We start from the raw sequence: 17128 nt of genomic DNA, 5'->3' as shown, positions 1-17128 counted from the left end.
GCCTGGAGAATGAGGCGGGGTTGGATATTGGGCAGGGTTGGACGTCCAACTCCGCCCCCTCAACATTTTGATTGGATTAACCCTAACCCCATGCCCATTTGACATCCAGCCGCGCCTATTTAAAATCCAACGCCCCCATTTGACATCCAGCCGCGCCCGTTGAACATCTAACCCCGCCCAATATCTAGCCCCGCCCCATTATCCAGACTACAGCCGGGGGTTACTGGAAACAGGTGACAGGTGGTTCATATTCAAGCAAACTTTATTTATGTGAAGAAGCAGATATGCAGGACGTTCCTCTCTTAACACAACAGAAGATTTTACCAGAACTTTAAACATCTCGATAGTCGTTTTTTTTATTTCTCTTATTAAACAAAACAGAACAAAGTGAAACGTCTGTTTCAGCACCAAAACTAACACAAACGCAGTAAAAATCTATTCTACAGCACCGAGACGGACTGGTGTGACCTGGAACTCTGCAGGTCAACAACGTCCATTTTCTCTGACTAAAGCTAAAAGTTTAAAACTTTCAATTCAAGGCTTAAAATTCTCTTCTTTGAAAATGAGTTCATGAAACATCAGGAAGAACATGCATGAATTCAAACAGCAAAGTGTGTCAGAAGATACGTCAGCACAAATTCACTTATAATTCTTTTTAAAACTCTTCAAATAAACCAAAACAAACATCAAATTAAACTTGATCAGGACTTTTAAAAGTCTTAAAAACGCCCAGATTTTCATTCTAAATTTAATTGAGTCCAGTTATAATTTTTCATTTCCTGCATTGCAGAGTTAAAAACAAGTTTTTTACATTCCCAAGAAGCGTTGATTCATACAGTAAAACATTGTAAAAACAAGTTGATTCTGTTGTTTGTCTTCCGAAGGGATCGTGGTGCGTTCAAGTTGTCTTGGAATTCCCAGCAGTCGGGAGTGGGTGACGTCATCACCAGGCAGCCAAAGTAGCTGCAAAGTGAGCATCTACAAACGTCGTCAAAAGAACAAAAACACAAACTCAACATAAATATTCGGCCATGACGATGAATTAAACGTTATCTCCATTACAATCAGTTGGCAATTATTTCCTTTTCATGAACACATGAATTAATAGTTATTTTCTTTTTAGTTTTCATGGCAACATATTTTCACACTTCCAATATAAATAATCATTGAATTAATATTTCATTTTAAGAGAAATGAAATTTTACAGGATGACATCATTATTGGCTCTGAAAGTCCGTTTCCTTTTTGGTTCCATCTGACCAGCTGATTTACGTAATTAATGATGAAGAAACTGCAAAGATGTGTTTTTCAATAACAACTCGTTGCTGTTTATACAAGAAACTTAATGGACGACTGGCGATACTGCGGCCATCTTGAAATCTGGAATCTCTGTGGCTGGGTCGGAATGTCCACCCTGTTCCCTACAAAGTTCCCTGCATAGTTCCCTGCATAGTTCCCTACAAAGTTCCCTGCATAGTTCCCTGCATAGTTCCCTACAAAGTTCCCTGCATAGTTCCCTACATAGTTCCCTACAAAGTTCCCTACAAAGTTCCCTACAAAGTTCACTGCATAGTTCCCTACATAGTTCCCTACAAGGTTCCCTGCATAGTTCCCTGCATAGTTCCCTACAAAGTTCCCTACAAAGTTCCCTGCATAGTTCCCTACATAGTTCCCTACCATGTTCCCTGCATAGTTCCCTGCATAGTTCCCTACATAGTTCCCTACAAAGTTCCCTACATAGTTCCCTACCATGTTCCCTGCATAGTTCCCTGCATAGTTCCCTACATAGTTCCCTACAAAGTTCCCTCCATAGTTCCCTACAAAGTTCCCTACATAGTTCCCTGTATAGTTCCCTACATAGTTCCCTGCATAGTTCCCTACATAGTTCCCTGCATAGTTCCCTACAAAGTTCCCTGCATAGTTCCCTGCATAGTTCCTTGCATAGTTCCCTGCATAGTTCCCTACATAGTTCCCTGCATAGTTCCCTACATAGTTCCTTGCATAGTTCCCTACAAAGTTCCCTACAAAGTTCACTGCATAGTTCCCTACATAGTTCCCTACAAAGTTCCCTGCATAGTTCCCTACATAGTTCCCTACAAAGTTCCCTACAAAGTTCCCTGCATAGTTCCCTGCATAGTTCCCTACAAAGTTCCCTCCATAGTTTCCTACATAGTTCCCTGCATAGTTCCCTACAAAGTTCACTGCATAGTTCCCTACATAGTTCCCTACAAGGTTCCCTGCATAGTTCCCTGCATAGTTCCCTGCATAGTTCCCTACAAAGTTCCCTACATAGTTCCCTACCATGTTCCCTGCATAGTTCCCTGCAGGGTTCCCTACATAGTTCCCTACAAAGTTCCCTACATAGTTCCCTACTATGTTCCCTGCATAGTTCCCTGCATAGTTCCCTACATAGTTCCCTACAAAGTTCCCTCCATAGTTCCCTACAAAGTTCCCAACAAAGTTCCCTACATAGTTCCCTACATAGTTCCCTACAAAGTTCCCTGCATAGTTCCCTACAAAGTTTCCTGCATAGTTCCCTACATAGTTCCCTACAAAGTTCCCTACATGGTTCCCTACAAAGTTCCCTGCATAGTTCCCTGCATAGCTCCTTGCATAGTTCCCTGCATAGTTCCCTACATAGTTCCCTAAATAGTTCCCTACAAAGTTCCCTGCATAGTTCCCTGAATAGTTCCCTACAAAGTTCACTGCATAGTTCCCTACATAGTTCCCTACAAAGTTCCCTGCATAGTTCCCTACATAGTTCCCTGCATAGTTCCTTACATAGTTCCCTACATAGTTCCCTGCATAGTTCCCTACAAAGTTTCCTGCATAGTTCCTTACATAGTTCTCTACATAGTTCCCTGCATAGTTCCCTACAAAGTTTCCTGCATAGTTCCCTACATAGTTCCCTACAAGGTTCCCTGCATAGTTCCCTGCATAGTTCCCTGCATAGTTCCCTACATAGTTCCCTACCATGTTCCCTGCATAGTTCCCTGCATAGTTCCCTACATAGTTCCCTACAAAGTTCCCTACATAGTTCCCTACCATGTTCCCTGCATAGTTCCCTGCATAGTTCCCTACATAGTTCCCTACAAAGTTCCCTCCATAGTTCCCTACAAAGTTCCCTACATAGTTCCCTACATAGTTCCCTACATAGTTCCCTGCATAGTTCCCTGCATAGTTCCCTACATAGTTCCCTGCATAGTTCCCTACAAAGTTCCCTGCATAGTTCCCTGCATAGTTCCTTGCATAGTTCCCTGCATAGTTCCCTACATAGTTCCCTACATAGTTCCCTGCATAGTTCCCTACAAAGTTCCCTACAAAGTTCACTGCATAGTTCCCTACATAGTTCCCTACAAAGTTCCCTGCATAGTTCCCTACATAGTTCCCTACAAAGTTCCCTACAAAGTTCCCTGCATAGTTCCCTGCATAGTTCCCTACAAAGTTCCCTCCATAGTTTCCTACATAGTTCCCTGCATAGTTCCCTACAAAGTTCCCTACAAAGTTCACTGCATAGTTCCCTACATAGTTCCCTACAAGGTTCCCTGCATAGTTCCCTGCATAGTTCCCTACATAGTTCCCTACCATGTTCCCTGCATAGTTCCCTGCATAGTTCCCTACATAGTTCCCTACAAAGTTCCCTACATAGTTCCCTACCATGTTCCCTGCATAGTTCCCTGCATAGTTCCCTACATAGTTCCCTACAAAGTTCCCTCCATAGTTCCCTACAAAGTTCCCAACAAAGTTCCCTACATAGTTCCCTACATAGTTCCCTACAAAGTTCCCTGCATAGTTCCCTACAAAGTTTCCTGCATAGTTCCCTACATAGTTCCCTACAAAGTTCCCTACATGGTTCCCTACAAAGTTCCCTGCATAGTTCCCTGCATAGCTCCTTGCATAGTTCCCTGCATAGTTCCCTACATAGTTCCCTAAATAGTTCCCTACAAAGTTCCCTGCATAGTTCCCTGAATAGTTCCCTACAAAGTTCACTGCATAGTTCCCTACATAGTTCCCTACAAAGTTCCCTGCATAGTTCCCTACATAGTTCCCTGCATAGTTCCTTACATAGTTCTCTACATAGTTCCCTGCATAGTTCCCTACAAAGTTTCCTGCATAGTTCCCTGCATAGTTCCTTACATAGTTCTCTACATAGTTCCCTGCATAGTTCCCTACAAAGTTTCCTGCATAGTTCCCTGCATAGTTCCCTACATAGTTCCCTACATAGTTCCCTGCATAGTTCCTTACATAGTTCTCTACATAGTTCCCTGCATAGTTCCCTACAAAGTTTCCTGCATAGTTCCCTGCATAGTTCCCTACATAGTTCCCTACATAGTTCCCTGCATAGTTCCCTGCATAGTTCCCTACAAAGTTCCCTACAAAGTTCCCTGCATAGTTCCTACATAGTTCCCTCCATAGTTCCCTGCATAGTTTCCTACACAATTCCCTACATAGTTCCCTGTATAGTTCCCTACATAGTTCCCTACAACGTTTCCTGTATAGCTCCCTGCATAGTTCCCAACAAAGTTCCCTACATAGTTCCCTACATAGTTCCCTACAAAGTTCCCTGCATAGTTCCCTACAAAGTTTCCTGCATAGTTCCTACATAGTTCCCTACAAAGTTCCCTGCATAGTTCTCTACAAAGTTCCCTGCATAGTTCCCTGCATACTTCCCTGCATAGTTCCCCACATAGTTCCCTACAAATTTCCCTACAAAGTTCCCTGCATGGTTCCCTGCAAAGTTCCCTACAAATTTCGCTACAAAGTTCCCTGCATAGTTCTCTACAAAGTTCCCTGCATAGTTCCCTGCATACTTCCCTGCATAGTTCCCCACATAGTTCCCTACAAATTTCCCTACAAAGTTCCCTGCATGGTTCCCTGCAAAGTTCCCTACACAGTTCCCTACAAATTTCGCTACAAAGTTCCCTGCATAGTTCCCTGCAAAGTTCCCTACATACTTCCCTGCATAGTTCCCTACATAGTTCCCTCCATAGTTCACTGCATGGTTCCCTAAATAGTTCCCTACAAAGTTCCCTATATACTTCCCTACAAAGTTCCCTACATAGTTCCCCACAAAGTTCCCTGCATAGTTTCCTACATAGTTCCCTGCATAGTTCCCTACATAGTTCCCTATATTGTTCCCTGCATAATTACCTACATAGTTCCCTACAAAGTACCCTGCATAGTTTCTGACATAGTTCCCTACATAGTTCCCTACATAGTTCCCTGCATAGTTCCCTACAAAGTTCCCTGCATAGTTCCCTACATAGTTTTCTACATAGTTCCCTATATTGTTCCCTGCATAATTACCTACAGCGTTCTGTACATAGCTCCATACACAAATCCCTATAGAGTTTCAAACACAGTTTCCTACATCGTTCCCTACATCGTTTCCTAATTAGTTCCCTACAAAGTTTTCTACATAGTTTACTACATAGTTCCCTATAGAGTCCCAATAATAGTTCCCTACATAGAGCTACATAGTGCCATTTTCTAGGGTTGTCCGAATGTCCAGGGAGAAAAGAGTAGTCCACCAATAAATACCAACATTGCATCTTGAAAAGCAGTGAGCATCGATGGTAACTGGACAGGTCAATACAGACCATGAACGTTTTAAGAGCATCCCACAAACAGGAAAGAAAAAAAAAAACATAGAAAATTAGCTTTATATCCTTATTTGTTCAATAAATGTACAACACATAAAGAATAAAATCCAATATAAGAAAATAAAATATTTTCACGAGTCTGGATTGGATTTGGAACGACGCGTCGTTGTTGCTAGGGTGACAGCCGGTGTTATGTGATCTGCAACGAATAGAAAATGGACAACTTTGTGTCTGAAGAATGAGTTCCCTATGTAGTGCAGCCAAGTGTGGTGAATGGGGGGTTCAGGAACAGGGTGCACATTCAGACACGTCTGCAAAGTGAGTTCCCAGCTTGGATTTCTGAGTTCGCTTTGACATTTTCAGCAAAGATATCTCAGTTCCAAGAACAACTGGAAGGCAGGATCAGGTAGCTGCAGGTGTTCATACGTTGCACAAGCAGGAAACGACCCAGTTTTGCCCACTTAGCGGCCCACTTTGCGACGTTGGCAGCTTGTCGTAGAAAAAGCGGGACGTGACATAATCTTCTTTGGTAACTGAATGAAAATAAACATTTCTTTCAATTCTGCGATAATTTGGGTGTTTCCGGTAATCCCTGGTGTTTTGGAGTCAAATTTCCACAATGAAGGTCCGAAAAGGTCTGAAATGTGATTTACTGAAACCAGCAAGAACCTGCTTTCACTTTTAATTAATTTTTTTAAATGAATGAATGTTAAGTTGCTTCTGGAGGGAAAAAACATCGTACATCACAAGCATAGAGTCAAAATGAGCATTCATACATATTAAGTCAGCTATAAAACCTACATCTGCAAAGCAAGAACAAACAGAAGTCAGTAACAAGTGAGATAAATGTATTAAAGTAAAACGTGAGTGGTACTCGTACCAGAGCGGAACCGGCGTAAACCGGCCGGCCGCCACAGTAACGTAACTTTACACTTCCAGCTTTCAGCTGTTTGCATGACAGTTCGTTAGCGTTTTTGTATCTGCTTTTTGTTTATAACTAAAATGTTTAAGCCACGTGTGAACAAATAGTAGCGTCTGTGTAGCTCCACCTTGATCTTCCTCTCCAGGCTCAAATGAAGGATTCTCAGTAGCTGCAAGAAGCAGAAAGAAAGCAGCGACATTACACACCCTGAAAATATCCAGAAATTTCTCAAACTACTTCCACTGAGTTTCTCCTTTTCAAACACAAGTTATACAGAAAACATTGTTTTTCTCTTCTTTGGCCTGATGTCACATCACTGCGACAGACCTTGTGGTTTTCTCCAACATCATCTCAAAGCAGAGTGCCACCGATTCCACGTCCAGAGGCAGAGGACATAGAATCAGCAGACGTTTCTGACACTCGGTTAAAAAGCTTGTTTCAAAGCAAGAAGCTCTGTTTTCATCACAGTTTCTCACTAAATAAAAGTGAAATTTCCAAAGATTTAGAAAAATACAAATAGGGTTTGCAGGTGTTTTACTGAAACACATTTGAGCCGAAATTCTGGAAGAATCTCATCTGCAGGACAAGATTTGAGCAGAATTATGGCTGAATACCAGGCATGCAGGTTGTTTCAGGGTTTCATCTTGCTGTGGAGGATTCTCCGCGGTTTTTCCAAGCCCTTCTCCCTCATTGCGCTTTCTATTTCCTTGTTTAACTAAACAACTATATTTAGCTTTTGTTTACTTTCAAGGATGAAGGTTTTATTTGTCTCTACATCTCCTCCATCCCCACCAAGCAGCAACCTCCAGCAATTAAAAAAAGCCAAAAACTGCAGTTCCTCCTTCATCCTCTCGGGGCTTCAAAACAGAGCGAATCCCCATAGACTCCCATGTTAAAAAGACCAACTTCACAGCAGAAATAAACATGTTTACAGCACAAATAAACATGTTTACAGCAAAAATAAACATGGTTAAATTCGACATATTTAGGGGTGTGTCCTTTTGATTGACAGGTACCCAATCTCCCGCTTCAAGTAAGAAGAACGCAGAACAACCGCGGTTTTTAGCCACTTAAAAACGTAACTTAGATTTTTGAGATATGTGAGAGGTACTTTGAAATGTAGGTTTTTCCGTTACAATGTTTTTTCTGTGATATTTAAGCTTTGAGCAGATCTAGGGATGATAGAAATGCTGCTAGATGCCGAGCCTAAAGTCAGCTGAAATGCGAGAATTTTGGACTCCTTTGGATCCGCTGGGAGAAAAAGTCTGTCATCATAGCAACATTAACCATCAGCTTCGGTTCTGAGTATCACACTGGAATCACGCACACACCCCAGAAACAATAATATTCTGATACACAGCATTTTGCACTGTTACCATACAAACCAGTTACAGCTACTGTGTTAGATTCCGGCTCGGGTTTCTTATAAATCCATTTTTAAGTGGTTGTTAAACAAGTTTCTCACCTCGACATGGTGCATCCAGAGATGTGTGCTGAATTGCCAGTGTACTGCACGTCACAACGAGCAATGTTGTTGTTGAAGTTGGACTCAGGAACCTGCTGCCTGGGATTTACTGTCACCTGCCAGGACAAGACAACAGGTAACAGCAGCAACACTCGTCTCGCCACAAACCCTGAAACGTTCCCAGTCCTGCATGCTGCATGGAGGCAGGGGGGTCGAAGCTGCATTACTCATCATGTCTTCAGTTGTACAGCAGCATGTACTGAGGAGCTGAGAAACGGACCAATGTTCCCCAAACCTGCCTCAGGAGGACCAGGTTCTGTTCAAGCTCATGTCTCACCTCACAGAATAAATTCGCTCCAACTGAACCTTCCACATCATCAGCATCTCACTTGACTTCTCCTCCATTAATGCTGCTACTTTCTAGTGTTTATTATGTAAAATCACATTAGCTTGATTGCTAGCTCTATATCTGTCATCCTGGTTCTGGTCCTGATGGAAGTTTTCCTCCCTGGTTCTGGTTCTGATGGAGGTTTTCCTTCCTGGTTCTGGTCCTGATGGAAGTTTTCCTCCCAGGTTCTGGTTCTGATGGAAGTTTTCCTCCCTGGTTCTGGTCCTGATGGAGGTTTTCCTTCCTGGTTCTGGTCCTGATGGAAGTTTTCCTCCCTGGTTCTGGTTCTGATGGAGGTTTTCCGTCCTGGTTCTGGTCCTGATGGAAGTTTTCCTCCCTGGTTCTGGTTCTGATGGAGGTTTTCCTTCCTGGTTCTGGTCCTGATGGAAGTTTTCCTCCCTGGTTCTGGTTCTGATGGAAGTTTTCCTCCCTGGTTCTGGTTCTGATGGAGGTTTTCCTTCCTGGTTCTGGTCCTGATGGAGGTTTTCCTTCCTGGTTCTGGTCCTGATGGAAGTTTTCCTCCCTGGTTCTGGTTCTGATGGAGGTTTTCCTCCATGGTTCTGGTTCTGATGGAGGTTTTCCTTCCTGGTTCTGGTCCTGATGGAAGTTTTCCTTCCTGGTTCTGGTTCTGATAGAGGTTTTCATTCCTGGTTCTGGTCCTGATGGAGGTTTTCATTCCTGGTTCTGGTCCTGATGGAGGTTTTCCTCCCTGGATTCTGGTTCTGATGGAGGTTTTCCTTCCTGGTTCTGGTTCTGATGGAGGTTTTCCTTCCTGGTTCTGGTCCTGATGGAGGTTTTCCTTTAAGGTTCTGGTCCTGATGGAAGTTTTTATAAACTGGACTGATGTTGGTCACATACTGACTTTCTTTTGTTTATATCAGACCTGGACAGAACCTCAACAAAGTCCCTAAAAAATGTTGTCGTGAACTGGAGTATAAATAAAGCTGAATTGAACTGAATTATATTGTTTTATGCAGTAAATCTCATGACTTTTTATCAAATAATTAATATAAATTCAGATTTCTAATGATTCCCTTCAGTAAATAGGATTATTATTTATAATAATAATCATAATCATAATAATCATAATGATAATAATAAATCCCTCTGTGGTGTCTCGCTGGCAAATCAGACCTTGAGGATGTATCTTCCAGGTGAAACGTCAGTGATGTCGATCCACTGACAGTCGATGTCAGCGTTATAGGTGTCGTAGCAACCGGGACTCAAACCCTGAAAACAAGGAAAAAATTATTCCTGCTTGAAATAACATTTGTCTTTCGTCTGACTAACTTGATACCACTCCGGTTTTTGATGATCAATTTTTTCATCTTTATTGTTTTTGGTTTGATTTCCAGTTGATTCCGTTGTCTGAAACAAAAGAAACATCCCTCCTCAGACAGATCCATCCATCCATCTTCTGCTGCTTAACCGGGGTCGGGTCGCGGGGGCAGCAGCCCAGACTTCCCTCTCCCCAGCAAAATTTGCCAACTCTGCGGGGGGAATCCCGAGGCGTTCCCAGGCCAGCCGAGAGATATAATCCCTCCAGCGTGTCCTGGGTCTTCCCCGGGGTCTCCTCCCAGAGGGACGTGCCTGGAACACCTCACCAGGGAGGTCCAGGAGGCATCCTGACCAGATGCCCGAGCCACCTCAACTGGTTCCTCTCGATGTGGAGGAGCAGCGGCTCTACTCTGATCTCCTCCCGGATGACCGAGTTCCTCACCCTATCTCTAAGGGAGAGCCCGGCCACCCTGCGGAGGAAACTCATTTCAGCCGCCTGTATACGAGACCTCCTTCTTTCAGTCACGACCCACAGCTCATGACCATAGGTGAGGGTAGGAACGTAGATCGACTGGTAAATCGAGAGCTTCGCCTTCTGGCTCAGCTCCTTCTTCACCACGACAGACCGGCGCAGAGTCCGCATTACTGCAGACGCCGCACCGATCCGTCTGTCGATCTCACGCTCCATCCTTCCCTCACTCGTGGACAAGACCCCGAGATATTTAAACTCCTCCACTTGAGCCAGGACCTGACTCCCGACCCGGAGAGGGCAATCCACCCTATTCCAGCTGAGGACCATGGTCTCATCCCAGCCGCTTCACACTCGGCCGCGAATCGCTCAAGCGAGAGCTGGAGATCACGACCAGATGAAGCCAACAGGACCACGTCATCTGCAAAAAGCAGGGACCCAATCCTGAGGCCACCAAGCCAGATCCCCTCAACACCTCGGCTGCACCTAGAAATTCTGTCCATATAAGTTATGAACAGAATCGGTGATAAAGGGCAGCCTTGGCGGAGTCCAACCCTCACCGGAAACGAATCCGACTTACTACCGGCAATGTGGACCAAACTCTGACACCTGTCGTACAGGGACCGGACAGCTCGTACAAGGGGGTCCGGTACCCCATACTCCCGGAGTACCCCCCACAGGAGCCCCCGGGGGACACGGTTAAACAAAGCACATGTAGACTGGTTGGGCAAACTCCCATGCCCCCTCCAGGACCCCAAAGAGGGTATAGAGCTGGTCCACTGTTCCGCGACCAGGACGAAAACCACACTGCTCCTCCTCAATCCGGGATTCGACTATCCGGCGGACCCTCCTCTCCAGGACCCCTGAATAGGCCTTACCAGGGAGGCTGAGGAGTGTGATTCCCCTGTAATTGGAACACACCCTCCGGTCCCCCTTCTTAAAAAGGGGGACCACCACCCCAGTCTGCCAGTCCAGCGGCACTGACAAAAATGGAAGAATAAAACTATGTATAAACAATTTAATAGTTGGGTGTAAAATATCTTTAAGCAGCTTTAATACGATCTACAAGTTTTTATTTTTTATTTTACGTGTTATTTTATTGTGGTTTAATCACTGAAAAAGGGGGTCTAAAATATAGAAATATTTACAAGTAATTACTGACATACATTAACAATATTAATGTATGACATTCAGATTAAAGTGTTAATTCTTTGAAATTTTGTTTTCAATTTTATTCATTCATTCATTTTCTGAAACTGAAATAAATTAAAGTAATAAATAAATACATAAAAATATGAATAAATAAATAACTGAAAAGAGGTTTTTATAATAAGTGTAACGCTGCTCTGCAGGCTGCAGGTGTGTGTGTGGTACCTGTGTGTGTGACGTGCAGGCGAAGCGGCGGTAGTATCCCGGGTCGCAGGACGTGTCCTCCAGACAGAAACTGGCCTTGTGGCCCTCGGCGACCTGGCTGAAGGTCTGAGCGTCCAGCAGCTCGTACAGGCTGAACTCGTCCATGCTGTGGAAGTGACTGGAAGACCACGCAGAACCTCAGAGAACCTCAGAGAACCTCAACGTTCTTCACCGACAAACATTCAGCAAAGACGTTTTATAAGTGGTCACGATTCAGAAAGCGGAACCGGGTCCCGGTCAGGCTTCAGGAAGCGGAACTGGGTCCCAGTCAGGCTTCAGGTAGCGGAACCGGGTCCCAGTCAGGCTTCAGGTAGCAGAACCGGGTCAGAGTCAGGCTTCAGGAAGCAGAACTGGGTCCCAGTCAGGGTTCAGATAGCAGAACCAGGTCCCAGTCAGGCTTCAGGTAGCAGAACCAGGTCCCGGTCAGGCTTCAGGAAGCAGAACCAGGTCAGAGTCAGGTTTCCGGAAGCAGAACCGGGTCCCGGTCAGGCTTCAGGAAGCAGAACCAGGTCAGAGTCAGGTTTCAGGAAGCAGAACCGGGTCCTGGTCAGGTTTCAGGAAGCAGAACCAGGTCAGAGTCAGGTTTCAGGAAGCAGAACCAGGTCCCGGTCAGGCTTCAGGAAGCAGAACCGGGTCAGAGTCAGGTTTCAGGAAGCAGAACCGGGTCAGAGTCAGGTTTCCGGAAGCAGAACCGGGTCCCGGTCAGGCTTCAGGAAGCAGAACCGGGTCAGAGTCAGGTTTCCGGAAGCAGAACCGGGTCCCGGTCAGGCTTCAGGAAGCAGAACCGGGTCCCAGTCGGGCCTCCTGTCCTCCTTACCCCCAACCAGACAGGAAGATAGACCTCCTTCCTGGTTCCGGTTCTGATGGAGGTCATTATCGAGTAAACTGATTTGCATGAAGACAGTTCTAGTAAACTGGACTGTGGATCATGTAATGGATCAGTCTGAACCCGATCAGAAATGTTATTGATAATCTGCAGGTATCTGGACGTTGTTGGTTCAGTCCAGTAAAAATAAAACTTTCTCTCAGCGGGAAACATAGAAATAACAGAAATGTGTCTCCTACTTATGGCAGCTGTGCCACTCCCAGGCGTATCGGGGTTTACTGGGCAGGAAGTCTGCGGTTCCCTGGTTCTTCACCCTTTGAGGGAACCGCAACAGAACCCGGGTTTCATAGTCTTGAGCGTACCGAGCAGATCTGAAGGGGACAAAGAGGACAGTTAGTAGTTTTCCTTCACCGAGACCGAAAGACGTGGCAAAATGTTCCGGACTTCTCGTGTTAAATGGCTTTAAGTGACCTTTAACCCTTCTCCAGTCGATCTCCCTGAGGTCTTCCATCATCGTTTTCACGCTGGGCTCCAACTTTTCCAGTACAAACTGGTTCGCTTCCCAAACATTAACACTGAACTGGATTAACTATCTCATGAGTTAAAATGAGGATTTATTAGCCAAACTAGCAGTTCGACAAATTAAATCTCGTCAAATGTGACCCGATGAGGATGTTTACGTATTACATGTATGTGAAACTGCACATACAATAAGAAACCCAACAGCTACAAGAACACATTTAAAAGCTCAAATTGGCCTTATAAACACAAAATATACATAAATATTACATTTTACTTCAGCAAAAAATGGAGGGAAATTTGAGTGCTTATAAAATAAATTCAGCACAATAAAAAGGTTCAAATGTACAGATGTAAACATCTAAATCCTTTTTTGTGGATTTAGATGTTTACATACAGAACATTTAATCAAATTCATTATTTATTTAGCTTTTTAAGCGACATGACAGATGTTTTCTCCATCTGTTTGTGGTTAAAAGTTCCCAAGTGTTTCTCAATGTTTGGTTTCCCCGCTTGCCTTTCGTGATGGATAGTGTTAGCTAACGCTAGCTAAGGTTAGCTAACGCCAGCTAAGGTTAGCTAGCGTTAGCTAATATACACTTTTCATCACTGCTTCATTACAAAAGCAGACTTAATAAACTAGAATGTATTTGTGTAATATTCCTGACTTTCAAGAATGTTCTGTCTTTATTAATATTTCAAATAATTCCTTATCACTTTTATTCCCAGAGTATTTAATGTTATTAATTCACTCTGAAAGGAATTTGTTTGCACTTTTGGAAAGTTGGATCTCACTTTTTTGGTCTATGAACGTGTTATTGTTGTATGTGGTTTTATTTACTGTGTTTGACTGTATATTTTTACTCCACTGCAAGCCAAATTTCCCATTTGAGGGACAATACAACTGAACTGAACTGAACTACAGGCTAACTGCAAGCAGCGAGCTAGTTCGTCTTCTGCTCATTGGAGTATTCTGAACAACTAACTGACACATTTCAGCCACCACTGAAGAAGAAGCTTCTCATAAATTGTAGAAATATATCTTTTATTATGTTCAATAGATTTACAATCCAGCCACAGGATGTCTAATCAGGAACAAACTAAGGTTAGTCATAAATTCTGTTTACTTCTTCTGGTGGCCTTTAAGCTGCCATATCTGTTGAGACATTCAGTTTACATCATTTTAACCACAACATGAAGAAATCATAAAAAGATTCAGGTTCTCCGTTTAGTTTTATATTTAAAACAAAACGCATGTCGACCAAAACATGGAGCAAGAATGGGAAGAAAATGTGAGTTTTAAGGGTTAATGTGCAATACTGTGGTCCTGCCACCAGAGGGCGCTGTTAAACCAGCTTTAGGTTGAACATCTGAGTCAGTGCAGAATATTTTTATGCGCACACACACACACACACACGTATGTATGTATGAAATATTTTGACATATTGTATGTGTTTTGTTTGATGGGACCTGCTGGTGGATTTTCTGAGATAAACTGGAGCTAAAGCTGCAGGCTGGGATCTTACGATGCGAGGCAGTTCTCCTCTGCAGCACAGCGCAGGTTGTACATGGGCGTCCGCTGGACGTAGGAGGCGATCTGGATGTAGTACGGGTCAGGAACCAGATCAGGGAGGCCTGTAATCAGGACATAGCAGATACAGATGGAGGGTAGTTTGACAACCCACAGAAACATTAAAATGGCACCTCTGGGTCTGTTTTGCCCTGAGTTTTACCTGCCAGGAAGCATTTGTGGGAAAAGTTTCCTTCAGACAGTTCTAAAGGTCTGACTGGAAGCTTTTAAGGGGATCCCACCTCTGTGATCCACCTTCTCCATACTACTAAATATGATGAAGGGCTCTCTAAACCTGACTGTCCTGCAGGTTTTAGATGTTTTCCCACTCTGACACACCTGACTGACCGTATGAGATTATACGAATGATTTGTGAGAGCAGCCTGGACTGACTCAAATTATTGGGTCATGGTGCAGAACTGGAAAGCTGCAGGATCCATGTGGTTTGAATCAGGTGCTGGAGCAAGAAACATCTAAATCCAGAGGGACTTTGGATGCTGAAGGCCAAAGTTATGATCTCCTATATCGGACGTTTTAAGTTGTTTAAAACATCTCTTTCATTTGGTTTTTATCATGCCAGATGTTATGATGTAAGATTTTACGCGTTTTTATGGGTTCTTGATGTAATTTTTTCTCCTTTTGCTATTTTATTTATTTTTACGTTCTGGACAAAACTCCATCCATCATCCATCCATCATCCATCTATCCATCATCCATCCATCATCCATCTATCCATCATCCATCCATCTATCCATCATCCATCCATCTATCCATCATCCATCCATCATCCATCCATCATCCATCCATCTATCCATCATCCATCCATCATCCATCCATCATCCATCCATCATCCATCCATCATCCATCCATCATCCATCCATCTATCCATCATCCATCCATCATCCATCTATCCATCATCCATCCATCTATCATCCATCCATCATCCATCTATCATCCATCCATCTATCCATCATCCATCCATCATCCATCCATCATCCATCCATCTATCCATCATCCATCCATCTATCCATCATCCATCCATCTATCATCCATCTATCATCCATCCATCATCCATCCATCATCCATCCATCTATCCATCATCCATCCATCTATCCATCATCCATCCATCTATCATCCATCCATCATCCATCCATCATCCATCCATCTATCCATCATCCATCCATCTATCATCCATCCATCATCCATCTATCATCCATCCATCTATCCATCATCCATCCATCATCCATCCATCATCCATCTATCCATCATCCATCCATCTATCATCCATCCATCATCCATCTATCCATCATCCATCCATCTATCATCCATCCATCATCCATCCATCTATCATCCATCCATCATCCATCTATCCATCATCCATCCATCCATCCATCATCCATCTATCCATCATCCATCCATCCATCCATCTATCATCATCCATCCATCCATCCATCATCCATCCATCCATCCATCCATCCATCTATCATCATCCATCCATCTATCCATCATCCATCCATCCATCCATCATCCATCCATCTATCCATCATCCATCCATCTATCCATCCATCATCCATCTATCCATCATCCATCCATCCATCCATCTATCATCATCCATCCATCCATCATCCATCTATCCATCATCCATCCATCCATCCATCCATCCATCATCCATCCATCTATCCATCATCCATCCATCTATCCATCAATCATCCATCCATCCATCATCCATCCATCCATCCATCTATCATCATCCATCCATCCATCATCCATCTATCCATCATCCATCCATCCATCTATCCATCATCCATCCATCCATCATCCATCCATCATCCATCCATCTATCCATCATCCATCCATCCATCCCTCTATCCATCCATCCATGCAGAAACTTAGAGTAGACTGTAAACCCAGTAAATGTTCGGTTCCGTACCGTTCTGGTGGTAACTGGTTCCGTATCCGTGCCGGGGCTGTGCGCGCGGTCTGGGTCTGTAGTAAGAGTCGAAGTAGTTGTAGTAGGAGTCGTAGCCGTGCTGTTTGTAGGGGTTATACGGATCGTCCCCGACCATCCCGTCCTCCCGGTTGACCGGAACCGGGTCTGTGGTCCCGTCCCCGCCGGACGCAGTCTGCTCGGCACGGTGCCGCTGGCGCATCATCGCGCGTAATTGCGCAGCACCGCTGGCGGCCGGGACTCGCGGGGAAATCGTGTTGTTCCTGACGTGCACAGGGAGACCTATACGTGTCTCGATGGTGGGCCTGTACCGAGACCCCCGGCTCAGGATGGTGAAAACCTGCCCGTTGTGTCGCCATATCAAACCTCTCCGGAGCGCATCATCACCAGCAGCACCAGCAGCCTCCTGGGCGCCAGTTTCATCCAGGAACGTCGCGAGCACACAGATGTGCGCCAAAGACAGCGCCGCGCGGGCGAAGCAGGAGGTCCTCATGTTCAGAATAAATCTGATGAAGAGAAAAAATGTTTCCTCTGACTGCAGCTGCTGATCCAGAGTTTCTCTGAAATGCTGGAGCAGCTGCCTCTCCTCCTGCTGAGGGAGGGGGGAGGAGGGGGGCGGGGGAGGGACCTTTTTTCCTTTAAGTTAAAGTTATATGTTGCTTTTAACTCTTGGTTTCACCTTGACCCTTCAGGTCAGCTGCGGAGAAAAATGGAGAAAAACAGATTT

General features: G+C 44.3%; 1 protein-coding gene across 1 annotated transcript; it reads right to left on the bottom strand.

Moving 5' to 3' along the window:
• Positions 1–788: 788 nt before the first annotated feature.
• Positions 789–16519, bottom strand: lox (lysyl oxidase; the record flags this gene model as incomplete). Its single annotated transcript, XM_079251962.1, has 8 exons — positions 789–978; positions 6653–6694; positions 7991–8106; positions 9513–9608; positions 11500–11656; positions 12604–12735; positions 14410–14518; positions 16384–16519. The coding sequence occupies 7 exons, from the start codon at positions 16517–16519 to the stop codon at positions 6688–6690; spliced, it is 753 nt and encodes a 250-aa protein (XP_079108088.1). The 3' UTR covers positions 789–978; positions 6653–6687.
• Positions 16520–17128: the final 609 nt, after the last annotated feature.

This window comes from Telmatherina bonti (assembly GCF_933228915.1).
Source record: "Telmatherina bonti genome assembly, chromosome: 13".
NCBI classification, from domain to species: Eukaryota; Metazoa; Chordata; class Actinopteri; order Atheriniformes; family Telmatherinidae; genus Telmatherina; species Telmatherina bonti.
Note: the sequence above shows the minus strand (reverse complement) of the source record. Positions and strands in the feature narration are given on the sequence as shown.